At 47.7% G+C, this 24,407-nt stretch overlaps 1 protein-coding gene across 1 annotated transcript; it reads right to left on the reverse strand.

Annotated features, from left to right (window-relative positions):
- Window positions 1–17,849: 17,849 nt before the first annotated feature.
- LOC129785327 (ribosome-binding protein 1-like) lies at window positions 17,850–20,374 on the reverse strand. The gene is made up of 5 exons (XM_055816476.1): window positions 20,116–20,374; window positions 19,769–19,891; window positions 19,433–19,585; window positions 18,980–19,098; window positions 17,850–18,264 (listed from the first exon to the last, which is right to left on the reverse strand). The coding sequence occupies exons 2-5, from the start codon at window positions 19,886–19,888 to the stop codon at window positions 17,850–17,852; spliced, it is 807 nt and encodes a 268-aa protein (XP_055672451.1). The 5' UTR covers window positions 19,889–19,891; window positions 20,116–20,374.
- Between the last annotated feature and the right edge of the window lie 4,033 nt (window positions 20,375–24,407).

Genomic DNA, 24,407 nt, shown 5'->3' on the forward strand with positions numbered 1-24,407 from the left:
ACGAGCTTTTCTTTATGAAGGAAGTAGCTAATAAAAGTGGGAAGAGCAAAAAAAAGTCTAGAGATAAATCTGTGACTTTTCAGAATGGGTAGGTACAGGAGGGAAATAATTGTTTCCAGACTGGAACCAGGCAGCAGTCCACACTGTATAGTGAAGAAAGAGCAGACAGCTTTCAGCACACTTGTTTCCAATGAAGTGGAAACCAAGCGTCTGAGGTTAGCCTAAATGGAAAGCACGAACTGAAACAGGTTGCTAGTCTAATCCAGGAACAAGGATGAAGGCAAGAAAGGAGAAAAATTTCTTTCGGAGACAGACGGATGTCTCCAGGCACCAGCACTGCTGTAGCTGCTTGATGCTGCCAAGGAGCCTTCTCTGTGGCTTCGGCACCATTGCATTAGGTGCTGTACAAAGAGAACAAAGAGATGGTGCCACTCCAACTTGCTTACAAGCTCAGTGTACATCATTCCTTGAGTAAAAGTCCAATGTTGGGTCTTAAAAGATTTTGCTCCTGCTTAAGTCATGTTCTTCATTGGATACCGAAGCAGGCTGGGTTAGGGCAAACAGTTGATGCGGCTGACTTTTGTGTGGGCAACTTTTCCTTATTCAAGAGAGTGGGGCTATTAAAATAAACAGGATCTGCCACTTAGGAAGGGCATATATCCACTGCAAGATGTATTTAGTCCTGAAATAAAGCAAGGACAGACACTTACAGAAGGACATGGAACTGTCCTAACTTTAACATCTCCAACTGACACATTGGCTCTAAGCCTTTGGGGAAAGAAACATCACAGCTGTCAAAGTTAATGGCTTCCCAGCACCTCTGTGTACCTGAAGGGAGACACATTAATTATTGTGTCTCATTTAAAAATGGTCGTCCCAGATGTGCTCACTCTGCCCCATGAGCAGCGTGTGTGGCTCAGCTGGGCTATGGCTGCTGCACCCCTGGGTCCAGGGCTGCTGAGTGCTGCAGGGTGGTGGTGGTGGGCGGTTTGCAGGGGCAGCAGGACGGGCCCTGCTGTGCAGGAATGGGGGGGGTGTGGGGAAGAGGACGTCTGGCTGTGGGCTGCTGGTGGGAGGGTGGCTCTTGCAGCAGGAGTGTTTGTGCCCCACTGGAGTCAGATGAGAGGCCTCTTTGGGCAGGAGAGGAGATCAACTGCACAGGAAGCAAATCCTGGAGAGGAAAAGTGGACAGTACAGACGAGGCTGTTTTACTCCTTTCAGCCTCTGCCATGATCCTAGCTAATGTTTTGCTTTGCTGCTAAAGCCTGCTCCCATGTATAGCCCTCTAGGGCAAGGGGAGCTCTGGCAGACCAGTATGGTGCTGGTGACCCTCTCAAGCACGTGCAGAATTGTCCTTTGCTACTTTATAAATCCTCTTCCTCTGGAGTCAAGGTCATGGTCCACATCTCGAGGCTTACCATGATGAGCCCTGGGATAGTATTGAAAAGATTGCCAGAGCATGAAGATGAAGATGGTGACCCTGGCCTCTGGCACAGTGATGCTCACATCATTGTGAGGGCCTGAGGCTTGGCAATAGACTCCCCAAGTGTGTAACTGAGATGTGTTGCAAGTCTCAGCACTTTCCACTCTATGCCTTCCCCTGACCTGCTTTCCTTAGGGAAAACCCAGAGACATGTACTGGTTGAAAAAGTACGCCATCCCCAATCCAAGCCACAATAACAGGCAAAAAAAACCCCCAACAACCAAACAAGGTCCTGTACTGCAGAAATACCTCCTTTCATGGAGAGGGGAGAACAGCTGCATGATAGCTACTGGTCATCCTATTGACTTAAATCCTTAGAGGTACTCAGTATGGTGTGAGCTGCATTATGAAGCTAGAACAGGACAGAATCACAATCTACTTAATATCAATCCAATTGTAAAAACAAAACTGAAAAAATCGTAACAATTTAAGCATAAAACAACGGCAATCGTAAAGTACCCTCCTCCTTCCATTCTTCCTTTATTATAAGATTCATTTTAAAAATTGTTATTCTCTGTCATGTTTTGGACTGGTTGGACAAGACAGCCTTCACTGTGTTTCAAAGATGAGTTGTCCAAACTGTCACCGTTCATCTAGCTTAGCATTAGAAGGACCATCAACATCATTGCAGTGGAAGTCAGTATTTTACGGCATTTCCTCACCAGTGAGTTGAATCTTACAATCATGTAAAATACAGAAATAAATAGATAAACACAGAGTAGTTCTATAGTCAGCAGATTTACTTCATGTTTATGCCAGCATGACGGAGAATAAACCTGGCTAATATTTTACAAGAAAAAGAACACTGAAGACTCAAGAGGAAACACAACACTGAATTATGTGCTGCGAACTGTCTGTGTTCAGGCAGGTGACTGTCATAGGCATGGCACACTTCTGGGCTGGCAGGGGAAACAGAGGCCTGAGAAGAGGGCTCTGGATGTTTATCTTGCACCAGCCATTTCACATTGCTTCAGTGGTAAAGCAGGTCAAATAAAGATGCTGTATTTCCCAGCTCCCAGTGACTCCAAGCTGACTTATCTGGTCATTTGCTCCTCTCCCACTATCCCACAGGAACACACATAATGGCAGAATTAAGCAGTGACTGGTTAATATTTTTGGTGCCAGGTCCTGTTCAGGGATCAAGAACACATGGCTCTGCAGAGACACCTGTAGCAAGTCAGTGTAATTTAGGGTAGCCTGTGTACTGCACGCACGTCTGCCTGAGCTTGTACATCCACCTAGAGCACAAAGGAACCAGTTTTGTTCTCTGGGAGCCTCCTCCACACATTCCTGCCTGCACCTCACCCCATGCTGCACCAAGTCATATGGCTCAGTGCAGCCAAGAAAGTGAGCCAAAGATCTCGGCGGTCTGTTCCTGGCCCTGCCCCTGCTGTGCTGTGGGGTGTTAGCAATGTGGCTTATTGCCTCTCTGACTTGTTTTGCCCGCTTGTGAAACAGGCAGTACATACTAAGACATCCTGTGCCTCCTAGGGTATTTGTGGCTGTGAGCTGCCTGAAGTTTCACATACACTTGGGTCCTTGGAGGAAGGGATGCATACATCCTATACATCCATGCACAGTGCACATATGCAGAGCAGTAGTGCTGGGCTAAGAACATCAGTTTGGCTCACAGGCTCCAGGTTTTGCAGCAGGACTTTGGAGAACGGTTACAGTTTAAGAGAGTAAACGGTATGTATGGAAAATATGCATAGCAAACTACTGTGACAAGGAATTATATATACATATGATAGGCAAGAAACTTTAGGAACCCTAGAACAAGCACAGGATGTTACATTTCCTCTTGATGCAATGCACATATGCTAGTGGTACCTTTATTTTTCCCTCAGTTAGTAAAATCTCCAGGATGAAGATGTGAATGCTCACTGGTTTTATGTCTGGATATGCTCAGCAGTTTCAGTGCCACCCTTCCTGTTTTTTCCTGGTGTCAGAGAAGACCCCAGCTCTGCCTTTGGTGTGTGCCACAGCTGTGGTCGCCTGCGCTGCAGCAGGGCTTTACATTAACACATTGACCCACAGTTGCTATTTGCTGATAATAAGAATACAAACATATGTGCGTGTTTGGGGAGTGACCCATGATTCAGCATTAATGTTTCCTTTTTTTGCACAGACCGAAGTAGAGGCAGTAGGAGTACATGAAATATGTATTGTTGAGTTTTCCTGAGGTTCAGTAAAAATAAAATTATAAAGGGAAATCCTTCCCCATTGGATCCTGAGGCTACTAAAAGTTGTACCCTAGGTCTGTGGTTAAGGGGATAAAACAATTAGAATTCAAATACCGCTTCATTGTCTGAAGAGGTTTTTCTTATTCATAGGTCACAGTTATTCCACTAGACTGTGACCACATAACCATAATTGGGCAGCTTTGCATTTGTTTGAGATAGCTATGATCACAGCAGGAAAAAGACAAGCTATTTTTTAAGTGTGCGGTGTGTCACGTAGACTGTTTTGGGTTTGGTAGTATATGACAGGGGTATTAACTTCCAGGGCTGTAAGATTCCACTGCACCTTTTAGGGATGAGATGAATGTGGAGTCACAATAAATGCTGTCCAAATTTCCACTCTGCGATGAGTGATCTCTGTGTTTTGAAAAACTGGGAGAGGGCACTGAAGAAGACATGATTAATAGTTTTAAAGCCCATACCAGGCTGTGGGCATTTAATTTAAAGCATTTTGGCTCCCTCCAAGACACTATTTTTGCCTGTAGTATAGTAATATATTTTAAGGATTTACAATAATATTTCTATTGAAGGACAGATGTTTACCTTTGTCTGTTCCTACATCTGCGAAAGGAAAAAAGCTTTGAATGAGTGCTGCAGAGTTTAATAAACTGGCAGATCTAGGTCGATTCTTCATAATTTTGAATAGGTAAAGCAAGAGGGCTATGAAAATATTCCTAAATTATGTTGCCAGACAACAGTGTGTTATCTGTGCTATTTTCTGTATGTAGCACTGTTCATTGCCATGCAACAAAGTGCAAAGGTCACCAGACCCTCACCCTGAAAAGCAACTGTATTACAGCAGTCACTGGAAAACACCAGTCCTTGAACATAAAATTGTTTCAAGCCAAGAACATCTTTCCTAGACCGGTTGAGATCCACACGCTGCATCACACTTTTCCTCTGAACAACTAGAAGTATGTAAAGTCCTTATGAAAAGAACAGCATTCCTGTCCACCTAGGAAAATTTTCAGCCCTATCACGTTTCCATACATACATGCATGCCCAGGCATAATAAAGGTGCATTTTAATAGTACCAAGAGCAGCTTCTCCATCCCCACCTAGCACTGGTCAGAGCCCTGTCTCCCTGCTGCCCCCTGCCCCTGCTCTGGAGACATCCACTCCTGGAGCTGTGAACTGCTGTCTGAGCTGCCTCACCAGTTCTGGATTTAAGCAGAAAATTCAGCAACGCAGCAGTTCTCCTTGCAGTGCTCCCACCTCTTCTGGCTGGTATGCCCAGGACAAGGCTCCCTCTTGTGCTGTCCCTCCTCCTCCCCCCCCCAAGTATTTCCAGGTTGCTCCTGGATCAGCTGGGTTATTTGTCTCTGAGAGGGCACATGTCTGAGATTTTTAAGCCACTGCTGCAAACTGCAAAATTTATGATCATTGACATTTTCCACTCTACTACCATGTGCTCTCTAACCTTGGGCAAGTTCCTACAGCTGGAGTTTTCACCTCTGTGTAACTAAATTGAAGCATTTAAACCTGCTGACTGCCTGAATAAGACAGATTTCAAGAGCTGAGACAGTCCCTTACCTCACCACGAAATTTGCCACTCTTCACAACTCTCGGTGCTCCAAGAAGGAGGCTCCTTATTCTTCTTTTCCTTTGGAAAAGTGAAAGTTATTTCATGGTCTGCCAGGTACTAACAGCTGCTTGAAATTAGATATCTAAAAAGCCATTACAGCTGGGGAAGGTGAATGTCTGGCCCAGAGAAGAGACATTAACCATCCATTTCCAAGCTTGCTGAATAAGAGCTGACGAGCTAGACTGCAGCTCTAATGGGTTCCTGCTTCCTGCTGGTTGGGGAAGGACACCACAGAGCTCCAGCTGGCTGCTCTCTTCTTCCCAGGGGAATTCACCTAATTGCCTGAGTAACTTAATGAGATGGAAAAGCAAGGACAGAAAAGGAGAGGTGTGGGGCTTGCAGGTCCTCAGCAGAATCTCTGTTTACTTCCCACTCATTCCTCAATCCTTTTCCATTCTTTGTTCTCCTCCTTTCTGGACACGCCTCTAGAGACCTGCAGCCTTTGCTGTCTGAACCAGATTCTTCGACAACAGCTGACAGTAGCGTTCTGGACCGGGTTACGTAGAACTTCAGGCTGGCCTGAGGCAGGCAGAGCTGTCAGAGATGGTGCCGCAGAGGGGCATGGCAAGGAGGGACAGCTGCTCCCTGTTGGGGGTCACCCATGGTCCTGCCATGCTGCCCACAGGCTTCTGCTGTTTGAGAAGAGCAGGACTCACCTGGCGAGCAGGACAGAGAGACACCTGCCCAGGCAAAAAGAGCATGGAGGAGGGAGAACCTGGAGAGCTGGTGAGGCTCTGCTGGCTGCAATGCCAGGTGGGCTGCTCTGCCCTCAGAGACCGTGGCCTCTTGAGGCTGGCAGAGGGAACACAGCCTGCACCTCCGGCTGAAGGCACTGGAAAAGCTGGCAGCCATTGTGGTCTTCTCTCCACCAAGAACAGACAGAAACTGTTTTTCTTCAGGGCTGTTTTATAAGGAGCAGGAAGAGGGCACACAGACACAGTGCTAAGGATTAACTTTACAAGTGTGGCTCCCTCTGACAAGATGTTTGAGGTTAGCCAGTTCCCTGACATTCTCTGCTGCTGGTTGAGAGCGGCCTTGTCCTGAATAGAACAGGAATGGTGCAAGAGCTCAGCCATCTGACATCTCGTCTTCTGTCTCAGCGACGGGGAGATCAATAAAAGCTTCCAGAGAAATGCCTTGGAATGACCCTTTCTGATAGGAGAGACAGTATCCTGGAAACACCCATTGTTTCTTGGCAGAGATACTCACTTCATTCCTTAGCTGCACAACCAGATTTCTTTAACTCTCATCAGGGTCATTTTTGGGCTGGATTGTGAGTGTGTTTTATGTAAAAAAAACAACCAACCAACCACCAATCACTTTGTTTCCTTCTGTTTTATATTTCTGACATTTCCTAAAAGGAACAAAGTGTTGAAACAATGAAATGCTTTTCTTTTTTACAACCCTATCTATCATTAAGAAACAGTTTGCTTAACATCCCTTCTTCCCTGTGAAGGCCATGGATGGGGCTGAACAAGACTTACAGGATCCAGTAAGTCAGGTGCTATTTGTGTCACCAGCAACAGTGGTCATCGTGGAATCACCTACCATTTTTACAGTGTCAAAAAGAGATATGGAAGAAGAATGGAGCAGGCTGACATTTATTACAGTTGGTGGAACAGACAAAGTTAAACAAATGGAAATTTGGATTCTTTGCAGGAACAGACCCTATATGAGGCTGTTGAGTTAGGCAGGGCCCTGGTTTTGGAGGCAACATCACATGAGCATACTCAGACCTGAAACCTCCAAGAAAGACTGTTGGAGGCTGCCTTAGCAATCAAGAAAGTGGTGCATCAGAGATGAACCAAAGAAGGAGTTCATCAGATCTGTCCTGCTCAGCAAGCTGGGCCCAGTTCTCCCCTGGCTGTCATCCCACTATTGTTACTGGAGAGACACTGGAAGAGACTTCAGAATAACAGGTGAAACACTATTCTTCTACAAATCAGCTTCCATTTTACTGCAGTAGGGTTTCCTTTGCACACTTGAGACCACTGGAGACTAGGAGATGAACTCTAGCAAAATACCAGCCATCAGATTTACCATCTAAACAATGATCTCACCTGCAGAGTTTTTTAAGTGGCATCTTATACTTCTAAACCCCTGACTTGAAAGCCCTGAAATACCTGCACTGTCACATTCCCATCCTCTTTCCTTTCCCAGAGAAATTGATCTGGATGGGAAGTGACAAGTCTACACACGTTTTGAGAACTCTTAGGAATACTTCTGAAAGTTGAGATAGGGAGAATGAGAGCACCAAAACACCCATACTATTGGACGTGGTAAGTGCCCTAAGAAGTCCCCCAAAGTTCTTGAGACCCATACCAGGGAATCTTTCACTGCTCAGCCCCACTGAAACTGTCAGGGTTTTTTTCTCACCTCCTCTCCATCAAGCTGATGGCCAGTTCTGCTCATGAGGAAACCTGTAGTAATTCTGTGGAGGCCAAAAGACTGAATTGTGTAGAAGTGCAATCAGGCCATGAGGATTTAGTAATGGATCTGACAGGGACACAGAGAATTGGGGGTTGGGGCTGTTCTAAAATAAATCATTTAATTTGACCAAACACTTAATAAATTCTCCCCTTCTACTTCCTTTCTGAATGCAGTTATTTGTCCCAGTAGTTAGTTTCACACTCATCCATGTCCAAATTAATTTCTTTCACATGATTAATCAGCAGCTGGAAGCAGGTGATGTCATGGACTGTCATTAAATTCTCATCAAATATTACATTTCTCTCTCTCTCTTTTTAAATTTAACTAAACAACTGTAGTGATGGCTTTGCTGGCTGATGGCCAGCTGAGTCTCTGCGCAGAGGCACACTCCTTGCCTCTGTTTTCCCATGTTCCCCAGCTTGTTTGCTTTCTGATGGAAAAATTAACTTCCACGGCAAGACTCTGAGTAGCAGCTACAGCTGCAGTGTATTCAAGAAAAACATACTGCAAGGACCAGAGGAGTCATTACAGCCCCAGCAAAACAGGGGTTCATCCCTTTTCCCTCAGAGAAAAAGCAGTGCGTGGGGCAGCTTCAGTGTCCCAAGGTGATCAGACAGATTCTCTTTTCAGACAGAAGATGGATGGAAGGAGGTTTCCCTCCCTCAAATGCAAGCTGTCAATATGAGCAAGCATTACAATTGCATTTACATGGAAACAAAATATGTCTCAGCTTTTGGCCACTTTTGAAAAAGGATGACAATCTTTGCAGGAAGGGTGCGTGATGCTTTACCACTGATGAAATTTGCCTGGTAGTTGTTAATAGAGGTCATCTCCCAGGTTTACCAGAAATGGGTAATGCCTGAAGTCAATATTGCACTTCATTTTCTGTTAAAAACCTGATTAATGATACTCATATTTTTCTCTGTCAAAACTATGTTCTCCCATTCTTAATGCATAAATGGTTCTCAGAGTTCTTTTTCTCAAGTTTCGGGTGAATTGGAGGCATTTGCCTGGTACAGTAAGTTGCAAAAGGGGAAGGTGGGGCCTTGCATTCTGTAAAAACTATGGTTTTTTTGTCAGGTTCTGTCTCCAGCAATGTATCAGCTTAAAACCCCCACATCTGGTCTAACGTGTTCTCAATAAATGCTGTCTTTGAAAAGGCAGTCTTGATGGACTGGTTTTGGAATAACTCTGATGGTTTATTTTCCATTTTAATTTTCAAACATTTCAAAGTGTATATAACATACTGTGAGCATAAAGGTGATGAGTTTTGGTTGATTTTCTTTAATTGAGATGTTAGCTATATTGCAGGCAAATGGATTTAGAATAACTTACAGTACTCAATTTTCCAGATTGTTACAGAAGGATGAGATTACAGTCTAATACTCTCTGCTAATATGCTTAAGCATTTTCAATTATGGAAGCTTTTTTATAAGTAAATGCAAAAATATTGCAGCAATTCTGAGTATCAACAGGATTTGAAAGCCTTTAATTAATTTTGGTTACATTTAAATAATGATAATAGTTTGAGAATAATAAACCAGAGCAGACCCAGGGAAGACTCCCATGAAGTGGATTGTGTCATACCTGAAATAAGTTTTGCCTCTTTCTCTGGCATTTAGATAATATTTGAAAAATCCCCCAAAGGCCAGCAACTGTAGCTGGAAACTGTTGGAAGAAGGGTTCGCCGGAGTCAAGAAGACGCTCAATATGAGTTATGCATCTTGCTCAACTTTATTAGTTTCTAACACTACTTATATAGAACCGATACACATGCATATTCGTAAAGCAGAAATATAATTGGTTAGTAGTCTCTAAACACACGCGGTTCTCACACCCCTAATTATCATGACTAAAATAAGCATTCTATCCATGTAGCTAATTGTGTTGCTGTGCTTCAGCCTTGTAGTTTGTTACTCCCTATTTTCCCATACCGGTCCCTATCTTTCTTGGCCCTGCACCTGCTTTCCCAGCAGCTGTAGCTTGTTACAGCCACGGCCTGTTGGCACAACATAATTACTTGGTCTCAGGATTCAAGAATAGCTCAAGGCTACCTTTCTTGTTAACTTCATCACAGCAACTTCACTACAATTCTGATTACAGGCCTATTCTAATACCAGGCCTGGATTGTGCAGATCTTCAGAGATTCTAAGGCCATGCTTCTGCAGCCATTCTTCCACAGGAAACACAAATTACAGTCTGCATATGTTACCCAGTTATATCCAAAGAAAAATACCTACTGATTCGAGTGGGTTATGGAGCAGGCCTCATACTGTACACCTAAACTAGAAATTCAGCTGTCTCTGGGATAGAAACTGGTCAAGTTCTCTCTTCCAGAATTCAGTTTAAAATCCCTTTAAGCACTGTCTTCAAGGAAGTACTTTTTTTCCACATTTCCTGTTTTCACTTGTAATATTCAAAAACTGAAAGCAAGGATTTACATCTAAGCTACTAAATAATCTGCTGAATTCAGATCAGTTTCCACTGGGTAGATACATTTTTTCCATCCACATTTAAGGTAAGCATACTGGACAGCCTTTCTTTTTAGCAAGCTGATGCCATGTAAACAGGATGATTGACTAGGGTAGCTCTTTGCAGCTACAAAAAGAAGAGCTCTGAGCATTTGGCAGCATCCCCACAGTACAAGTCAGAAAACAGAGGTCAATAGCAGCGACAGTGTGATGCCCAAGACAATGCAGGGAAGCAGTAGCAGAGAGAGCAGTAAGGGCTCTTACCTGCCAGCCCAAGCCAGAACCATCCCTGGGTCTTGGAACTGCACTGACAGCTCTGTCTTTAGAGAGAGGAACAGAGCTAAATAGCTAATAATAGTGAAAGCCTTTTTCCTCATTCTTGTTTTCATATGGTTATGTTTGCACGATGAACTTCAGTAAAGCCAACACACCAGGTACATTACTTGTACTACTTCCTGCAAGTAGTTGTTTTTTTAACAGTTAATGTATTAGCTGTTGTCGTAGTAGTTACAAGCTTGTCTGCAGCTGTCTCGGCTCAGCTTGGCTCGCCCAGACTCCCAGCTTTTATTAGCTCTGCTCATACTCTTCCAGTGCTTCTTGGCCTTGCACTTACTGTCCTCCATGTTTATTGTCCTCACACTTCTGCTAGTGTTTCACAAAACTCCCTAGGCTGGATCCAGATGCTGAAGGGAAGAGAATCACTGACTCCTACAGGCGCTCAGTCCTTCCTTTTCTGAAAAACATGCGGTCCTGCAGAGAAGGTTGAATTTAAAAGCCTGATTAAGCATTGTTAGTTTTGCTGGTTTGGTTTCTAAAGGCTAAGTATCAAACAATAGTACAGGAAGCCAACCCGAGAAAGGGCTGGGATGCATAGCTGCTGTTTATTTCTTTTGAAAAACTTACTTAGGTAGCCCTTTACTTAGTTTATCCTATGAAGCAGTCACTGAGACACTGCTGAAAGCTGAGAGCAACACCTCAGTACATGGACAGCCCATTACACAAGCAGTGCTACTGAAACCACAGAGTGTGGGTTATTCCACAGAAGAAATGGGGATGCACTGGGAATCAATTTCTGTTTTCTTTTAGCAGCACTGGTCAGCTGGACAACCTACAGACAAATAAAGGAAGCCAGAAGGGACCTAGTCAGGCCTTCTGGCACAAGTTGGATTGCAGACCTCCAAAAAAGGGTTGGTTCTGAAGGAGGCAGAGGTAAAAGGTTTTTTGATTATCCATTCTTCACCCCATCTGCCATTTTTTTTTTTTTTTTTAACATCTTCTTTCTCCTTTGGTGGGGACTGGCCAGCTTAGGTGGTGTTTAGTCAAGTTTTACAATTTGCAGAAACTAATGGAGGTGTTTAGTTTCATTGCTGTGTATGTTCAAGCAGCTATTCTTTATGATTCAATTTTTCTTCCATGAGTCAACTTACGCTTGTTTCAGACTACACAAGAAATATTTTACAATGAAAAGCCTCCCAACACTATAAGCTAAAATTTAGATCACAGTATTTGGTATATCTTTTGAGTGTAAGTTTTATTTCATGTTTCTTTATAATCAAGAAGAGAGAAATCCTTCTAGAAAAGTCCCCAGGAGGCTGGTGTCATTTGTATACTTTTTCCACTCTCTTTTTAGATTTCAGTAGATTATATCTTATTTATAGGAGTCCACTGGAGAGTTCAGATAAACCAACAAAGAACAGCAAGAGATGCTGACAACTGGCCTCTTTCAGCACATGCTTAGAATGATGAACTGTCCGTCAACTTTGCAGAAGACAGTTTGGCTGAACCAAAAATGACATTAATGTTGTTAACATTGAAAGGAACTATTTCAGCTTTTCAGAAATCTATCAGCTTTACAACAAGATCAAAGCACAAGACAAAACAGATCCCAACATTAGGCAAGGTTCCACTTGACTAAATCTGGTGGATGTAAAGCAGCTTAGAGAAGACATGTCTTTGAGAAACAGGAGATGTGGGTCTGATCCTCTCAGACAAGTTATTCAAATGTGGGCTTTATACTGCCTACATGGGTGTCTGTGTTTGCAGAAGAGGTGGCCACTACCATGATCAATTTTATGTTAGTCTTCTACTTATTTTCTCTAAGTATTTTAGGAAGGAAAGATTTCATTTAGGGCTGAATAAACTTATGTTCCACAACTCAGAGCAACATTTTACAGTTTTTCTTGTGAATGCAAATAAATGCCAGATATCTCTACCATGGATCAGTTCAAACTGATTTCAGCCCAGCTCTGATCTATTTGGCTCAGTCACCAAACTGAAAATTTATTCAAATAAACTTAAGACTCAGAACTTCAGTGACGTTAGTGAAAAACACATGCATATAACAAGCAGGAGTCTTTCTACCCAAGAGTTTACTCTCTAAGGAACAAGTTAGGCCTCAGAAAGGTTCTATCCTTTGTGTTGTATGAACATTTAGAAAGTTTGTGCAGGAACTAGGAAACCAGCCTGGACTACCAATATCCTAAAACAGTACTCAAGCCACAAGCTCTTTTCTTCTTGCTGCTCAAATCTCCCAGTTCCTTTCTGCAGCAAAACTGGTTCTAATGGTTAAAGCCTCTCCTCACTATCAGAAGAGCTAGCTTCCTTATTCCCTTAGTGTGCACAAGGGGAAAAGCTCTTAGACACATTAGCTCAGCTCTGAGATTAGAATCAAACAGAGGTTCTGTGTTCAGATATAACCTCTACAGCGGGAATGGGAACAAGTTCATCTTTCCAAGGCCTAGGAAAACGCATCTGCCATCACCTTCGAAGTGCATCTGCTGTGGCATTGATTGTTTTAACTACAGGGCAGGATCTGAAGGCTAGACTCGATTCAGCATTCACAACGAATCTTCCCTGAATAAGCAGAGTAGGCTTTGAGTTTATAAAAAGTGTCACACTGGCTACCTGAGTAAAGAAATTAAGAGGTGAAATGATTTAACTTGCTTTTAAGATAGCTGCACTGGGCGGAAGAATTAAATGAATCCAATGTTGTTATGGAACCTCCTGTATAAATGTTGAAATAAAGAGGAGTGTGAAAAGCTCTGAGAAAGACACAGGAGACAGAAATGCAGTTTAGTGAGGAAAGCAGAGGTGGGTGAGAAATGATCTAAGTGTTGGCATTGTCTGCAGTACAGTGGGCATTGCTCATCTTCATGAACAACCTAGCACTTTGCTACCCCCTTCCTGGAGGGGCTGCCTCAAGCCACTTCTCACTCAGGGTAATTATCATTTTCCCCATGCAGATGGAAAAACTAAGGTAGGGAGAGGTAAAGATCAACATTGGCCACCGATTTTTGTGTTTCTATTTCTGCATGTCTAAAAAGAAACCTTTTGGTTTCCTTCATAAAAGCCATGACTTTCATGAACCTCATGACTCTCATAAAGTGTGGGATATTGTCTGCTCAGCATGTATAAAAATGAGGCTCAAAGTGTCTCAAATTCAGCATTTGAAATGAGTATGTAGGAAATGTTGTTCTCTTATATGCTACTCTTGCTCATACAGAAAGTTACCATTACCATTTCCTTTTCCAAATTACAGTGAAGGCATCTTTCTTCTTTTTAAATAATATATCTGATTCTGATATTACTTACCACAGCTTTTGTACTCACATTTGAATACAAGCTGTAAGTCATCCACAAATAACATGGAGGTATCTTGGAGCTGCATTGTTTTTTCCTGATATTTGTATGAGCAAACTCATCAGACTTGATGGGGAAGATGAGGAAACTGCATCTTCCCTACATGTCACGCAGAACTGTAAATTTTTCCTTTGGATATGTATATTGCAGCTCTTCTGACAGCACTACACCCACGCTCTGCCTTGCTGATGCCTTCAGTGACAGCACAGATGCTGGAATTGAACTGTTTGGTGACTGTCAGGCAAAGTTTCCACAGAGTGGTGGTATTCTTTTACCAAGGATTTAAAGTAAGAAAAAGCTCTTGACTGAACCAAGCAGAAACCAAGCAGACGGGCCTGCCCCAGGCCTAGATTTTCACAGGGCTGCTTTGCAGATGGCCAGTGTTAGGGAAGCGAGACTGCATCACTGAGCACTGATCCAAATTCTGGTGCAACACATGCCCTTATCACAGTGCATTGTCCTTTCTGCTGTTTCCCCCTCCTCCTCCTGTGCTCCCTCCAGGACCGCACTGTTTCAATTTGTATAAAAGTCCAGTTCCTCATGTGGATTTAGGAGTAAGCAAATGCATCTCCACAGAAACCACAGGCATTTTGGAAAACCTACAGATTGTATTCAAATGAATGTCTCTGATTTTTATTTATTTAAATGATATCCCCTCCGTAATTCTCTATTGAGTAATAATTTTCTGCCAGGCTAACCTCACCGTGACAGTGCCAGATCTATGTGCTGTTCTCTTTCATTTCTCTCTCCTTGGCTATTGTATATCATTATCTGAGCTGTTAAATAGCAGCTGTACTTCAGCCCAGCCCTGGACAAAATGATCTCCAGGCTCTACATGTTTTTTTGATGAAAAATGCAGACAAGCTGAAATGGATAGTTTATCCACCACCACCAGTCAACTCTGGCCATCTGTGAGAGCTGCACATGACTGTGTTTCATGAAGACAGTTTTTGACCAAGCATGAGTGTCACCCATAATGCCTGCAAAGCTTTGCTGCTCTGGAAACCCGCATTACTGTTATGTGAAAACATCTGTGACTTGTATGGGAACACCAAGGTGATGTGAGTGAAATATGGCAATGGAATGAAAAAAGGCGTGCTTAACTGTGCTTACAAAAAATGAAATCTGAGGAGTATGATTCATTAGCAAAGTGCAAGACCATGCAATATTTAAAAATAATTAACCTTTGAAGTTCTTGAAGCAAATGATGCTTGTCAGATGTGGAAGAGAGGAGGGAAGTTATAAAGAAGACAACACAGAGGTACCAGTTACTGTTATTTCTTTAACTTGAGATATATGCTTGAACCACCATGATAAATTAAATAAATTCTTTGTCTCTTTCTTCAACTTACTTACATTTTCATTTTATAAGAGGAAAAATGAAGCCTCAAGTTTGTGAAAAGCCACAGTGGTTTAACTGTAGCTTTGTCTTAAACCTGTGTTGTTTGATAAGTAGAAAATCCCTGTATGAACTCTCTTATTTCATTTAACTTAAAATGTAATAAACTCTTCAGTTCCTGAATAATTGAAAATCAAACTGGCTTGAACCAGTTTAGCTAAGTGGGTTCAAAATCTAATTTAAGGCTTGATTAAATGATGTTAATGCAAAGTTAAATAAAATAAATGCCAGTAAAGGCTATTTTAGGAATGGCCACTCCTGCTGAAGGGGAAGGAGTTTAAAACAAACTTATTTAATTTACTTAAAAAGTTAGTAAGATAAACTATTTTAAGTGCTTCTGTGCAGCGAAGTTTGCAGAAATATGACAATGGATTATTTGGAGGAATGTTGCTTAACATAAGTACATGAGTGAAGTTCAGAAACAGAAAGCAATTAAGCCTTATTATTTTTTTTTTAATACAGAAATCAAAATAGGACACTCTCCCCCTACCCCGTGAGGGAGTGAAAAATGTATCTTTGCCTGCATTCTCTCAGATTTCTTGCCATTGCTGCTACATCTGTAGCTCCAGCAATGGGAACACTGGTCATGATAAAACTGTGCTGGCAGAGACAAGCTGGGCTGAATATGAGTACCTGAATGGTGGCGATGGAATCCATCAGACAATGTTGCTTTGAAACAATTCCTTTGGTAGTGTCAGGAGTTTTGAACTCGTTTTGAGTTTTGAGTTTTGAGACGTTTCACAAAAAATTCTCCAAAGAGGACTATGTGAGAACTCGCTGTATTTCACAAGAATCTGATTAAAGTAAGACCCCCCTTCAAAGGATTCTCACAGAGCATAACCAAGTGGAGGCTGCAGCCGTACCGATACCAAACAGCTAAGGCAGTGGCTGAGCAGCTGGGCACGGAGGGCCTCTGCTCCTAGGGCAAGCAGAAAGGCTTGCTCCTTGCTGCAAGCCATCCCCAGAGCTGCCCCACGCTCAGCCTGACCCCATGGCAGGGGACCTCGGGGTGCACCGCCAGCGTGAAAACACACGTGGCTGGAAGGGAAGGGTTCTCTCCTTTGCGTGTCTTGGAGGAAAAACAGAAGGTATGGCTGTTTGCAGCACAGCGAGCAAGGCGGGGAATAAAGGATCTGCTCCCGGCCACAGCAGGGTCCTTCTTCAGTGACCGCAAACACCTGGCTGGCTTGCAAACTTAATAAAAAATGATCAAATATTAACCGGGCAAATGAAGCAAGGATAAGCTCTTTTCACTACGTCATTGTAATTGCACCGACACCCAGAAACAGACAAAAGCCACCCATCAAAGAGAGGCTTCCTTCCATGGTGGCTCTCACTTTCACACTTCTTTCACTCCAACCAAGAAACAAAAGAATCTATAAAGAAAAAATAGAAAAAAGAAAAAGGAAAAAAATAATTGCAGCAGTTGATGTACAAGCACAGTCTTCCCTTTTCACACATGCGTGGGTTCTGCCTGCCCCGACGTGGCCGGAGCGGCTCCCTGGGCAGCAAACGGTTGGTTGTACAAAACAGTATGAAGATTTTCTTACAAACATATGCCTGCAGTGTTTACTGGTTGGGGTTTTTGTATTATTATTTTTCAGTAAGAAATATATTATAGATTATATAATAATAACAGTGTTTTTAAAACTAGTTGTAAACCTAGGTTTTAGGTCACTAATGGCTTGTAACATTTTTCTACAGTACATTCAGCATATATTTTTATTTTTATTTTTAGGAACGGTAAGGTCTAGGTCACAGACTGGTGAGACGGAAGTCCTTTCTAACTTTCCTCTTCCCCCTGGAGAAGGAAAACAGAGGTGGGTTACTCAGCTGGGTCTCAACCTTATCCTCGTGGCAGCTCAAGCATCAAAGCGTTTCACAGGTGGGCCAGGTCCTGCCTTTTGAGCAGGGAGAACCATGACCACCATCTCCTATGCTCCCCGAGCTTCCCAAAAGCCACCCAGATGGCTTCTGGCAGCAAGTGCCACCTTGTCTCTGGTTTTCAACCACTGCCTGACACGCGCTTCCCCCTGCCTCCGCCAGCACCAAGGGGAGGGATGGCTGTGGCCACCACAAGGACCATTTCCTGAAGCTGTTCTTTCAACTTCTTCACTGTTTCACTCCATTTGGCCAGATGATCCTGGGTAACCTTCAGTACTCCTGGAGTTTGGTTGTTTCCTGGTCCAGGTCGCTTGTTATTTTTTTTACCAGTTCTTCCAACATGGGAGTCAAAAGAAGGCATCTGCCTGAGCCTCCCTTGGCCCTCTGGTGACCTTCCCCCCTCCAGAACATCTCGGGTCACCTCAGGTCTGCACTGAGCCGCCGCGGTGGCCACAAGCCAGCGATGCGCCACTGCTCCAGCGGCGTGCTCAGAGGCCCTACCTGGGAGGTGTCCTTTAAACACCCCTAAACCCCCAAATCCAGGCACCCCCCGGTGACAACAAACAAGCCACAAGCTCTACCTCGTGCACCAAGGGCTTCAGAGTCGAGAGGGAGCACCCACGTCCTCGTGAGCACCCGCTGGCAGGGGCCACTGGGTTTCCTCTCTCACCTGAGGCTACCACTCATCAGGGTGCAGCATCTAGGCTTCCCCCCACCCTCACAGCCGGCTGGTGAGCTTCACAGGTGAGCGAGAACGGCTCCCACCAGGGCAGCGTGCCCCCTGGGCTTTGCCGGCAATGCGCAATGGAGCTCCTGGCATGTGACAAACTGACAGGGGGGCCGCCAGGCAGCTCGCTTTCCAAATGCGGACGCTCATCTCCCCCTGAGCTCTCCCCATGGCCAGCCCCACGGATCCCACACAATTCAGCCACGCGCCCCGTCTCTCTGAGGGGAGCAGGTTTACAGGCGCTTGCCTGACCTGCAGCTGCTCCATCTGCATCTGCAAGGCTGACGCTTTGAGCTCCAGGCTCTTCCTCTGCTGCTCCTTTCGCTGCAGCACCTTTGACTGTTCAGACAGCTCGTTCATCAGCTTGGCGTACTCCTCCCGCAACCTGGCCAGCTCAGGGTTGTGCCTGCACCAAGAGAAGCAGCGTTATTCCAGCCCGCAGGCCAGTCAAGCATCCCTGGCGTTACCCAGGGGGAACACATCCCCCTGTGGGCCTGGTAACAGGGCTTGAAACATCTCAGCGGTGGCGTTCGCCTGTTTCTGGGACACGCCTGGTCCTTCAGGGACGGGGTGCAGAGAGCTGACACATCACTTTTCAAAAGCTGCGTTTCCATCACAGGAGGCATTCCTTTCTCATGAAGGAGAAGTCGCAAGGATCTGTGTTCCCAGACACAGCAGAAAGCACTCTAGGCAGCTGGAGTCTGCTCTGTAATTAGCTGGGCGCTGTTAATCACCAGCCATTTCAGACCTTCTATAGAAAGGAGCGTGACATTCTTCTCCCTAGCTCCTGTTCTGTATGCACCAGGCAGGTCCCCGAAGTGGGGAGCAATGCTGCAGCGCCTTCTGGTCCCCTCTGCCCCCCTCCGCTGGCATCAGCACAGGTGACCCCAAAGCAGAGAGGGTTTCCCCTGCCCTTCCACTTGGGAAAAACATCCTTGTTTCCCCTGCCAGGCCCCCAAAAGCCATTTGGCAATCTCTTCCTCACTCCCTCCTCTACCTCCAGCTAGCTGGGGTGCCTGTAGAAGCACCCTCCAGAAAGCGGGTGGCCAAGCCTGATGGACAGCCACCCCCAGGGCTTGCCAGAGGGCGGCCCCAGGCTCTGCCCCCCGCCCCAGTCTTACTTGCTCTCCATCCAGCTGCTGGTCTGGTAGAGGGCATCCCTCAGCATGGAGTTCTCCTGCTGCAGGCGAGCCAGCTGCGTGTTGGGTCTGTTCTCCAGCTGCTCCTGCAGGGTCCGGATCTAGGGAGAGCCCAACAGGGGTTAATGCCGCCACCGCCGGTCCCTCTGCTCCCTCCTGAGAAGCCCACCCCATGAGCAAGAGGGACTGGCAAGGAAGCCACAGCGAGGTGTCTGCTGATGCTGAGAGCCCCGGGGCTGCCGCATCCCATGAGGATGCTCCCACCTCCCTCTTCTAGCTTGAGCACCACGGGGCAGGAGCACTGCGGGGCACTCGCCCCTCCCTGAGGCTCTGGTCCCGTCGTCCACCTCGGTCTTCTCCAAAAGACCAGCACCTGCCACCGAAGGCCAGCCGGCAGCCAGCGGAGGAAGCTGCAGAGCACCGCGTGGGGCTCACCTTGTCCTGGAGCTGCTGCGTTTTCTGGGCATGGTCCTGGTTGATGGCCTGCATGCGTGCCTGCCTCAGCTCCAACTCCTGTTCGCAGGCCAGCAGCTGCACCTTCAGCTTGCCCTCCAGAGCCATCACCTTAGCCCGCTCGGCCACCAGCTCCTTCGAGGAAAGAAGCCACCCGGTCAGTCCTGAGCGTAGGAATTTCCCTGCTCTAAGGGGACTTGAAAGAAGTGGCCTCCGAGCTCAGAAGGCTTTAAAAAGTGTAACCCGTTCGGAGGTGCCCCCATGCCGTGAGGGGCAGGGCCCGTGCCAGGGGTGCCGGGAGGGCTGCGCGGCACTTACCTTGCTCAGCTCCCGCCTCTTGTTTCTGGCAGCGGCTGCAGCCTCCTGCTCAGTGGCGAGCTGCTTCTCCTTCTCCTCCAGCCGGCGTTTCAGGACAGTGACAGGGTCACCCTTCTGCATGGCCTGCCGGCACAGGGTGGCACATCAGCAGGGACCGCCACCGACCGATCCAACCCCTCCCCCCCACACGCACAGGATCATGCCCTCTGCCCCAGGGAAAATTCAGCTCCCGTCTCTAAGGCTGCCCCTCGGGGGACAGCCTGCCCGAAAACGGGCTGCCTTCACCCCTCCGCACCCCCCGAGGCTCGGCCCGGCCCTGGCGGCCACGGCGGTGCTGGCAGCCCTACCGTGTGCCAGGTGTCCTGGACGATGCCCGCTTTCTCCCTCAGGATCTCGATGAGCCACTGGGCCTCCCCCTCGCTGAACGCCGTGCTGCTGACCGTGGACACAAGCGTCTTGTAGGGCAGGTAGAGGGGCCCATCCGAGTCCGCAGGTGCTGGGGAGGAGAGAGGAGGGGTTGGGAGCGCTCGAGCCAACGGCAGGGCTGAGTAGCATCACCTCAGTTGACTTCAACCCCGTAAGTGCCATTTCACGCCAGCAACCGCCCAGATGTCCACAGCCAAGTTTGATACCTCTCTAACCGAAAGCAATGTGACGAGCGCTGGGGACGGCGCTCACCACAGACAAGCGTTCCCTGAGCCAGCTGCCACCTCTGCCTGGCTCTGCTCCTGCTCCTGCCGCCCTGCCACCGCCCTCCATCACACTGAGCGTTTCCAGCCGGAGCTGGGCACGCTTTGCTAATGCCAGGGAGCAGAGACATGGTGGGCATCAGAAGCTGGACTCCATCGTGACACAGCCTCCCTAGGGGACGTCGCTCCACGCAGCGGTGCCGGTGGCACAGAGCAGCAAGGTCGTCTCCTGCCTTTCACTAGGCAGGTTCGTTCCAGCTCTTTCTTTGCTAAGGGAACGAGATGACTCCAGCCCTTCTCCTATCCCTCTGCTGGCTTACTCAACGGGGATATACGCAGAGGAACTTGGCCTTACCTGGCTCGCTCTTGTTGGATGCAGCTGCCTTCATGACAGGTCCATTAGGCTTCTGCTCCTCGTGGGTTGGAAGAACATTTGGTTTCTTGATAGTGACGGAGCTGAGAGTTGGAGCACTTTGGTGCTGCTCTGGGATCTTTCCATTTGGTTTCTCTTCCGTTTTCTTTCCCATTCCTTTTTTCCCAACAGCTTTCTTTGTCTTCTTTGCCTCTTTTTTCTGCTGCTTGGTCTTCTTAATGTATTTGCCTTGCTTGGCCAAGGCTTCCTCAGAAGGAAGGAGGACCTTCTTCATGAAGGAGAACAGCAGGAAGATCCCAATGGCCAATACCACCATCAGACCTCCAAAGACTACAACATCCAGCATCTGAGGGTCATAGACATCCATTGTGCCGTACTCTTCTGTGCCTGCAAGACACCAGAACAACAGTTAGTGGGTACAACAAAGAGGTGCAACGGCCTCTCTGGGAGCAGGGAGTCTCCAATGTCCATCTGTGTTTTCAAATGGCACCACGCTCCAAAAAAGTGCTCAGGATTCACACACCCCTGGGTGAGGGCAACCTGTCGACACCCCCCACCCCCACCCCCACCCCCAGGTTTGTGCTCCTGCGCAGCGCAGCCAGCGCACGGTGCTCCAGCTGCACTGCAGGGACCACCTGTGCTGGCTGCAGCAATCTCCAGAAGAACCAAAGGGGGGGAAGAAAAAAACAGGGGTGCAACCAGAGAGAGCCATGAGCACAGTGCCCATGACATGTCCAATGGGACGCTTTTGCACGACCCTGGGCGATACCTGCAGCCCTGCGGCAGTAAGAGAGCCCGTTTTCAGACTGCCTGGTGCAGTCTGGCCAAGACCTGGTCTCTCCCTGGGGCACCTGGCCTTTTCTCTGCACCCAGGCGCAGGTGGAAGTGCATCCAGGGTCTCAGCTTTGGAATAAAACACCCCCCTGGCAGGGGAAAGCATGCACGGGAGAGCTTTCCCCAGCTTTGCAACAGCCCTGGCCGCCTCCCTTTGCCACCCGCGCCCTGCGGCACTGCTGGCCTCTGCCCAGCCTGGCAGGGAGGATGCGCGGTGACCGCATCCCACTGGGTAGCTGCTCCCAGCGGCCAGTGATGAGAACCAGCCCAGCAATGATGCTACAGACAGCACACAGAGAACCAAGATGCTACCACCTCCTTGAGATGCAAACACCAAGAAAAGGCCTAAGTTCAAGCCAAAGAAAAGCAGAGCATGGCCATTAACCGTCTCATCTCCCCGGCAGATGCCCGCAGGAAGAAACGAGACTTGCAAAGGGAGTGCTGGATGTGGCACTTCTCTTTCCACCTCTGCCATTAACTGGCGGGCAAACCGGGCACAGGGTCCTTTCCCACCCTCCTCTCCACGCTCAGGTTCTCCACCCATGACACACGGAGCAGCAGCGGAGACCGTACTGCCTGGTCTGAGACCTGGCAGGCGGGGTGCAGCCCCACGCGGAGGAAGATGCTGCTGCCTCCACTCTTCTTAACCGCTAACCGAAGCCCGTCCCGAGTCTGGAAGCCAGTCTCTTCCGCGCTGTCCCACTCGCGCGTTTCCCCCGTGGGGGCATCACCTCCACGTGGCTCACAACCCCCCAGATGCTGCAGTCAGGCAGTTCATCGGCGCAGGGGCACTTCCCAGGAGGTGCCCGGCTGCGCTTTCTCGTGATCAATGCATCAAGCCCTCGGCTATCAGAAGTTCCCACCCCGCGCCTAACTGAAAACATTTTCAAATTTCCTCTTGAAGAGGCTGCAGGTTGAGGAGGGAGGGAGGGGCTGCAAAGGGAGGAGGCAAAATTAAGGCTATAACTAAGGAGATCAGCACCTTTTCAAAACCTCGGTGCTCACAGGGAGAGACCTCAGAGCCTTTCCCTTTCTAACAGCCGACAGCGGCAAACTCACTCCCAGCCGAATCCGCACCGGTGCAGCCAGGGGGACACAGTGCAAGGAAAGTGTCACCTGCAGCCCCCAGGGGGGTTGTTGAGGGATGTTTCAACCAGCAGCCCAGCTCTCCCTGCCCGCCTCTCCAAGCACCCCAGCCGAAGCAGCAGAGAGCTGGCAGGCGGGCACGCTGCCAACGCCAGCTGGAACCAGCCTCCCCCGGCACGGCCACCTTCCTACCCCAGGGCACCGCTCGAGATCCCAGCTGATACTACAGGCATCGCTACCCCAGGTCCGCCCAGGCCGTTTCGATTTCAACGGCCTCAGCCGGCTCCATCCCAGCACAGCTGGTGCCAGCTCCCTCCCTCCTGACAACGCAGCATCACTTTGGGATGGTCCCCATCGGGCAGAGGGATTATTCCTAACCTGCAGGGTGAAAAGGGCTGCGTTTCCTCTTCCTGGCAGGAAATAGAAGCGAGGGTCCAGAGAACATGTACCCACGTCCTTCTGCTGGCTTTAGGGCCAGACCAATGCTCCCCGGAGCTGTTCCGGGGCGGAACTGAGCGCCCTGCATTCCTCACCTGGCAACCCCAATGTGCCGGTACCAACAGAGCTGCTGACCTCACAATGCCATCGCCAACAGAGCTGCTGACCTGCTGCTGCCACCGCCAACAGAGCTGCTGACCTCACACTGCCACCACCAGTAGAACTCCTGACCTCCCAATGCCACCGTGGCACACTTAGGCCAAAATTTGCAGCTCCAGCTTAGGGCAAGGGCATCGCTGACTGATGGCAAACGCCCTCCAACCCCACCAGCTGCTCCCGCCACCTCCCAAAGCAGCTGGATGCTGGTTTGGGCTTTGGGTTTTGGTTGGGGTTTCTTTTGGGATACTAGTGAGAGATGAGAACTTTGCAAGTGAAATGCCCTGTGACGGAGCTCACATGAGCTCTGGCTAAAACTTACAAGGTGTGACTGAATTTTGGAGGCAGTAGAACTGTGCTCAGGACAAGAGCAGGTTTTGCAATGTCTGTGACACCATAGCTGTGCCATGCAGAGCAGCACATCTGCACCACACAGGCTGGAAACCGTTAGATTCCTTCCAGAGCTGCTGCTGTGGCAGAGGACGTTCAGCCCCGTGTCTGTTGAAAGACACGATCTCAAACATACTGTGCAATGGTAGTAATTAGCAATGCGCTTGATTTAGAGGTGTGGTTGTGATTTCTCATTTGAAAAGGCACTGCGTCTCCACGTGGAGAAGCAAAGTTCTAGTCAGCCTGTCAGACACCGCTAACCAAGGAGTCAACACCTTGCTGCAGCATTCAGAAATGTCACGCTAAGCCGGCCTGGCTTGTAGCCAGAGAGCGCTGCCCCCCCCTCGCTTCCTCCTGCTGCACTGGGCCACAATCTTGCAGCCTGCAAGACAGACAGCATCGTTGTGCAGCAGTGCCAGCCTTCACAGGACAGCTGGCCAGTGGACTGGAACTACCCAGGGAGGCTGTGCTGCACATGCGGAAGTTAAAGAAAGAACTCCTGACAAAATGCAGCTTCTCTCCGCATCAGACAGGCTTGGGTTGGGCTCCCCGCCCTCCAAGAAAAGAATCCATTGTTGGTTCCTTGGAGCAGCAAAGCCTTTCTGGTCTCTACAGCCCAGATTCTCACTCTGATTCTTTCACCCACCTCTCCAGAGCCAGCGGGAGCAGAGTC

The sequence above is a fragment of the Falco peregrinus genome, chromosome 11 (genome assembly GCF_023634155.1).
Source record: "Falco peregrinus isolate bFalPer1 chromosome 11, bFalPer1.pri, whole genome shotgun sequence".
Lineage (NCBI taxonomy): Eukaryota > Metazoa > Chordata > Aves > Falconiformes > Falconidae > Falco > Falco peregrinus.

Bases quoted from the DNA above. Each gene is read 5' to 3' on its own strand.
- LOC129785327 (XM_055816476.1), bottom strand. From the start codon at position 19,888: ATGCAGAAGGGTGACCCTGTCACTGTCCTGAAACGCCGGCTGGAGGAG. The intron at 19,586-19,768 runs GTAAGTGCCGCG...CTTTCCTCGAAG, and splicing joins AGAGGCGGGAGCTGAGCAAG to GAGCTGGTGGCCGAGCGGGC. The intron at 18,265-18,979 runs GTAAGACTGGGG...CTCTTGGTGCAG, and splicing joins AGCAGCTGGATGGAGAGCAA to GCACAACCCTGAGCTGGCCA.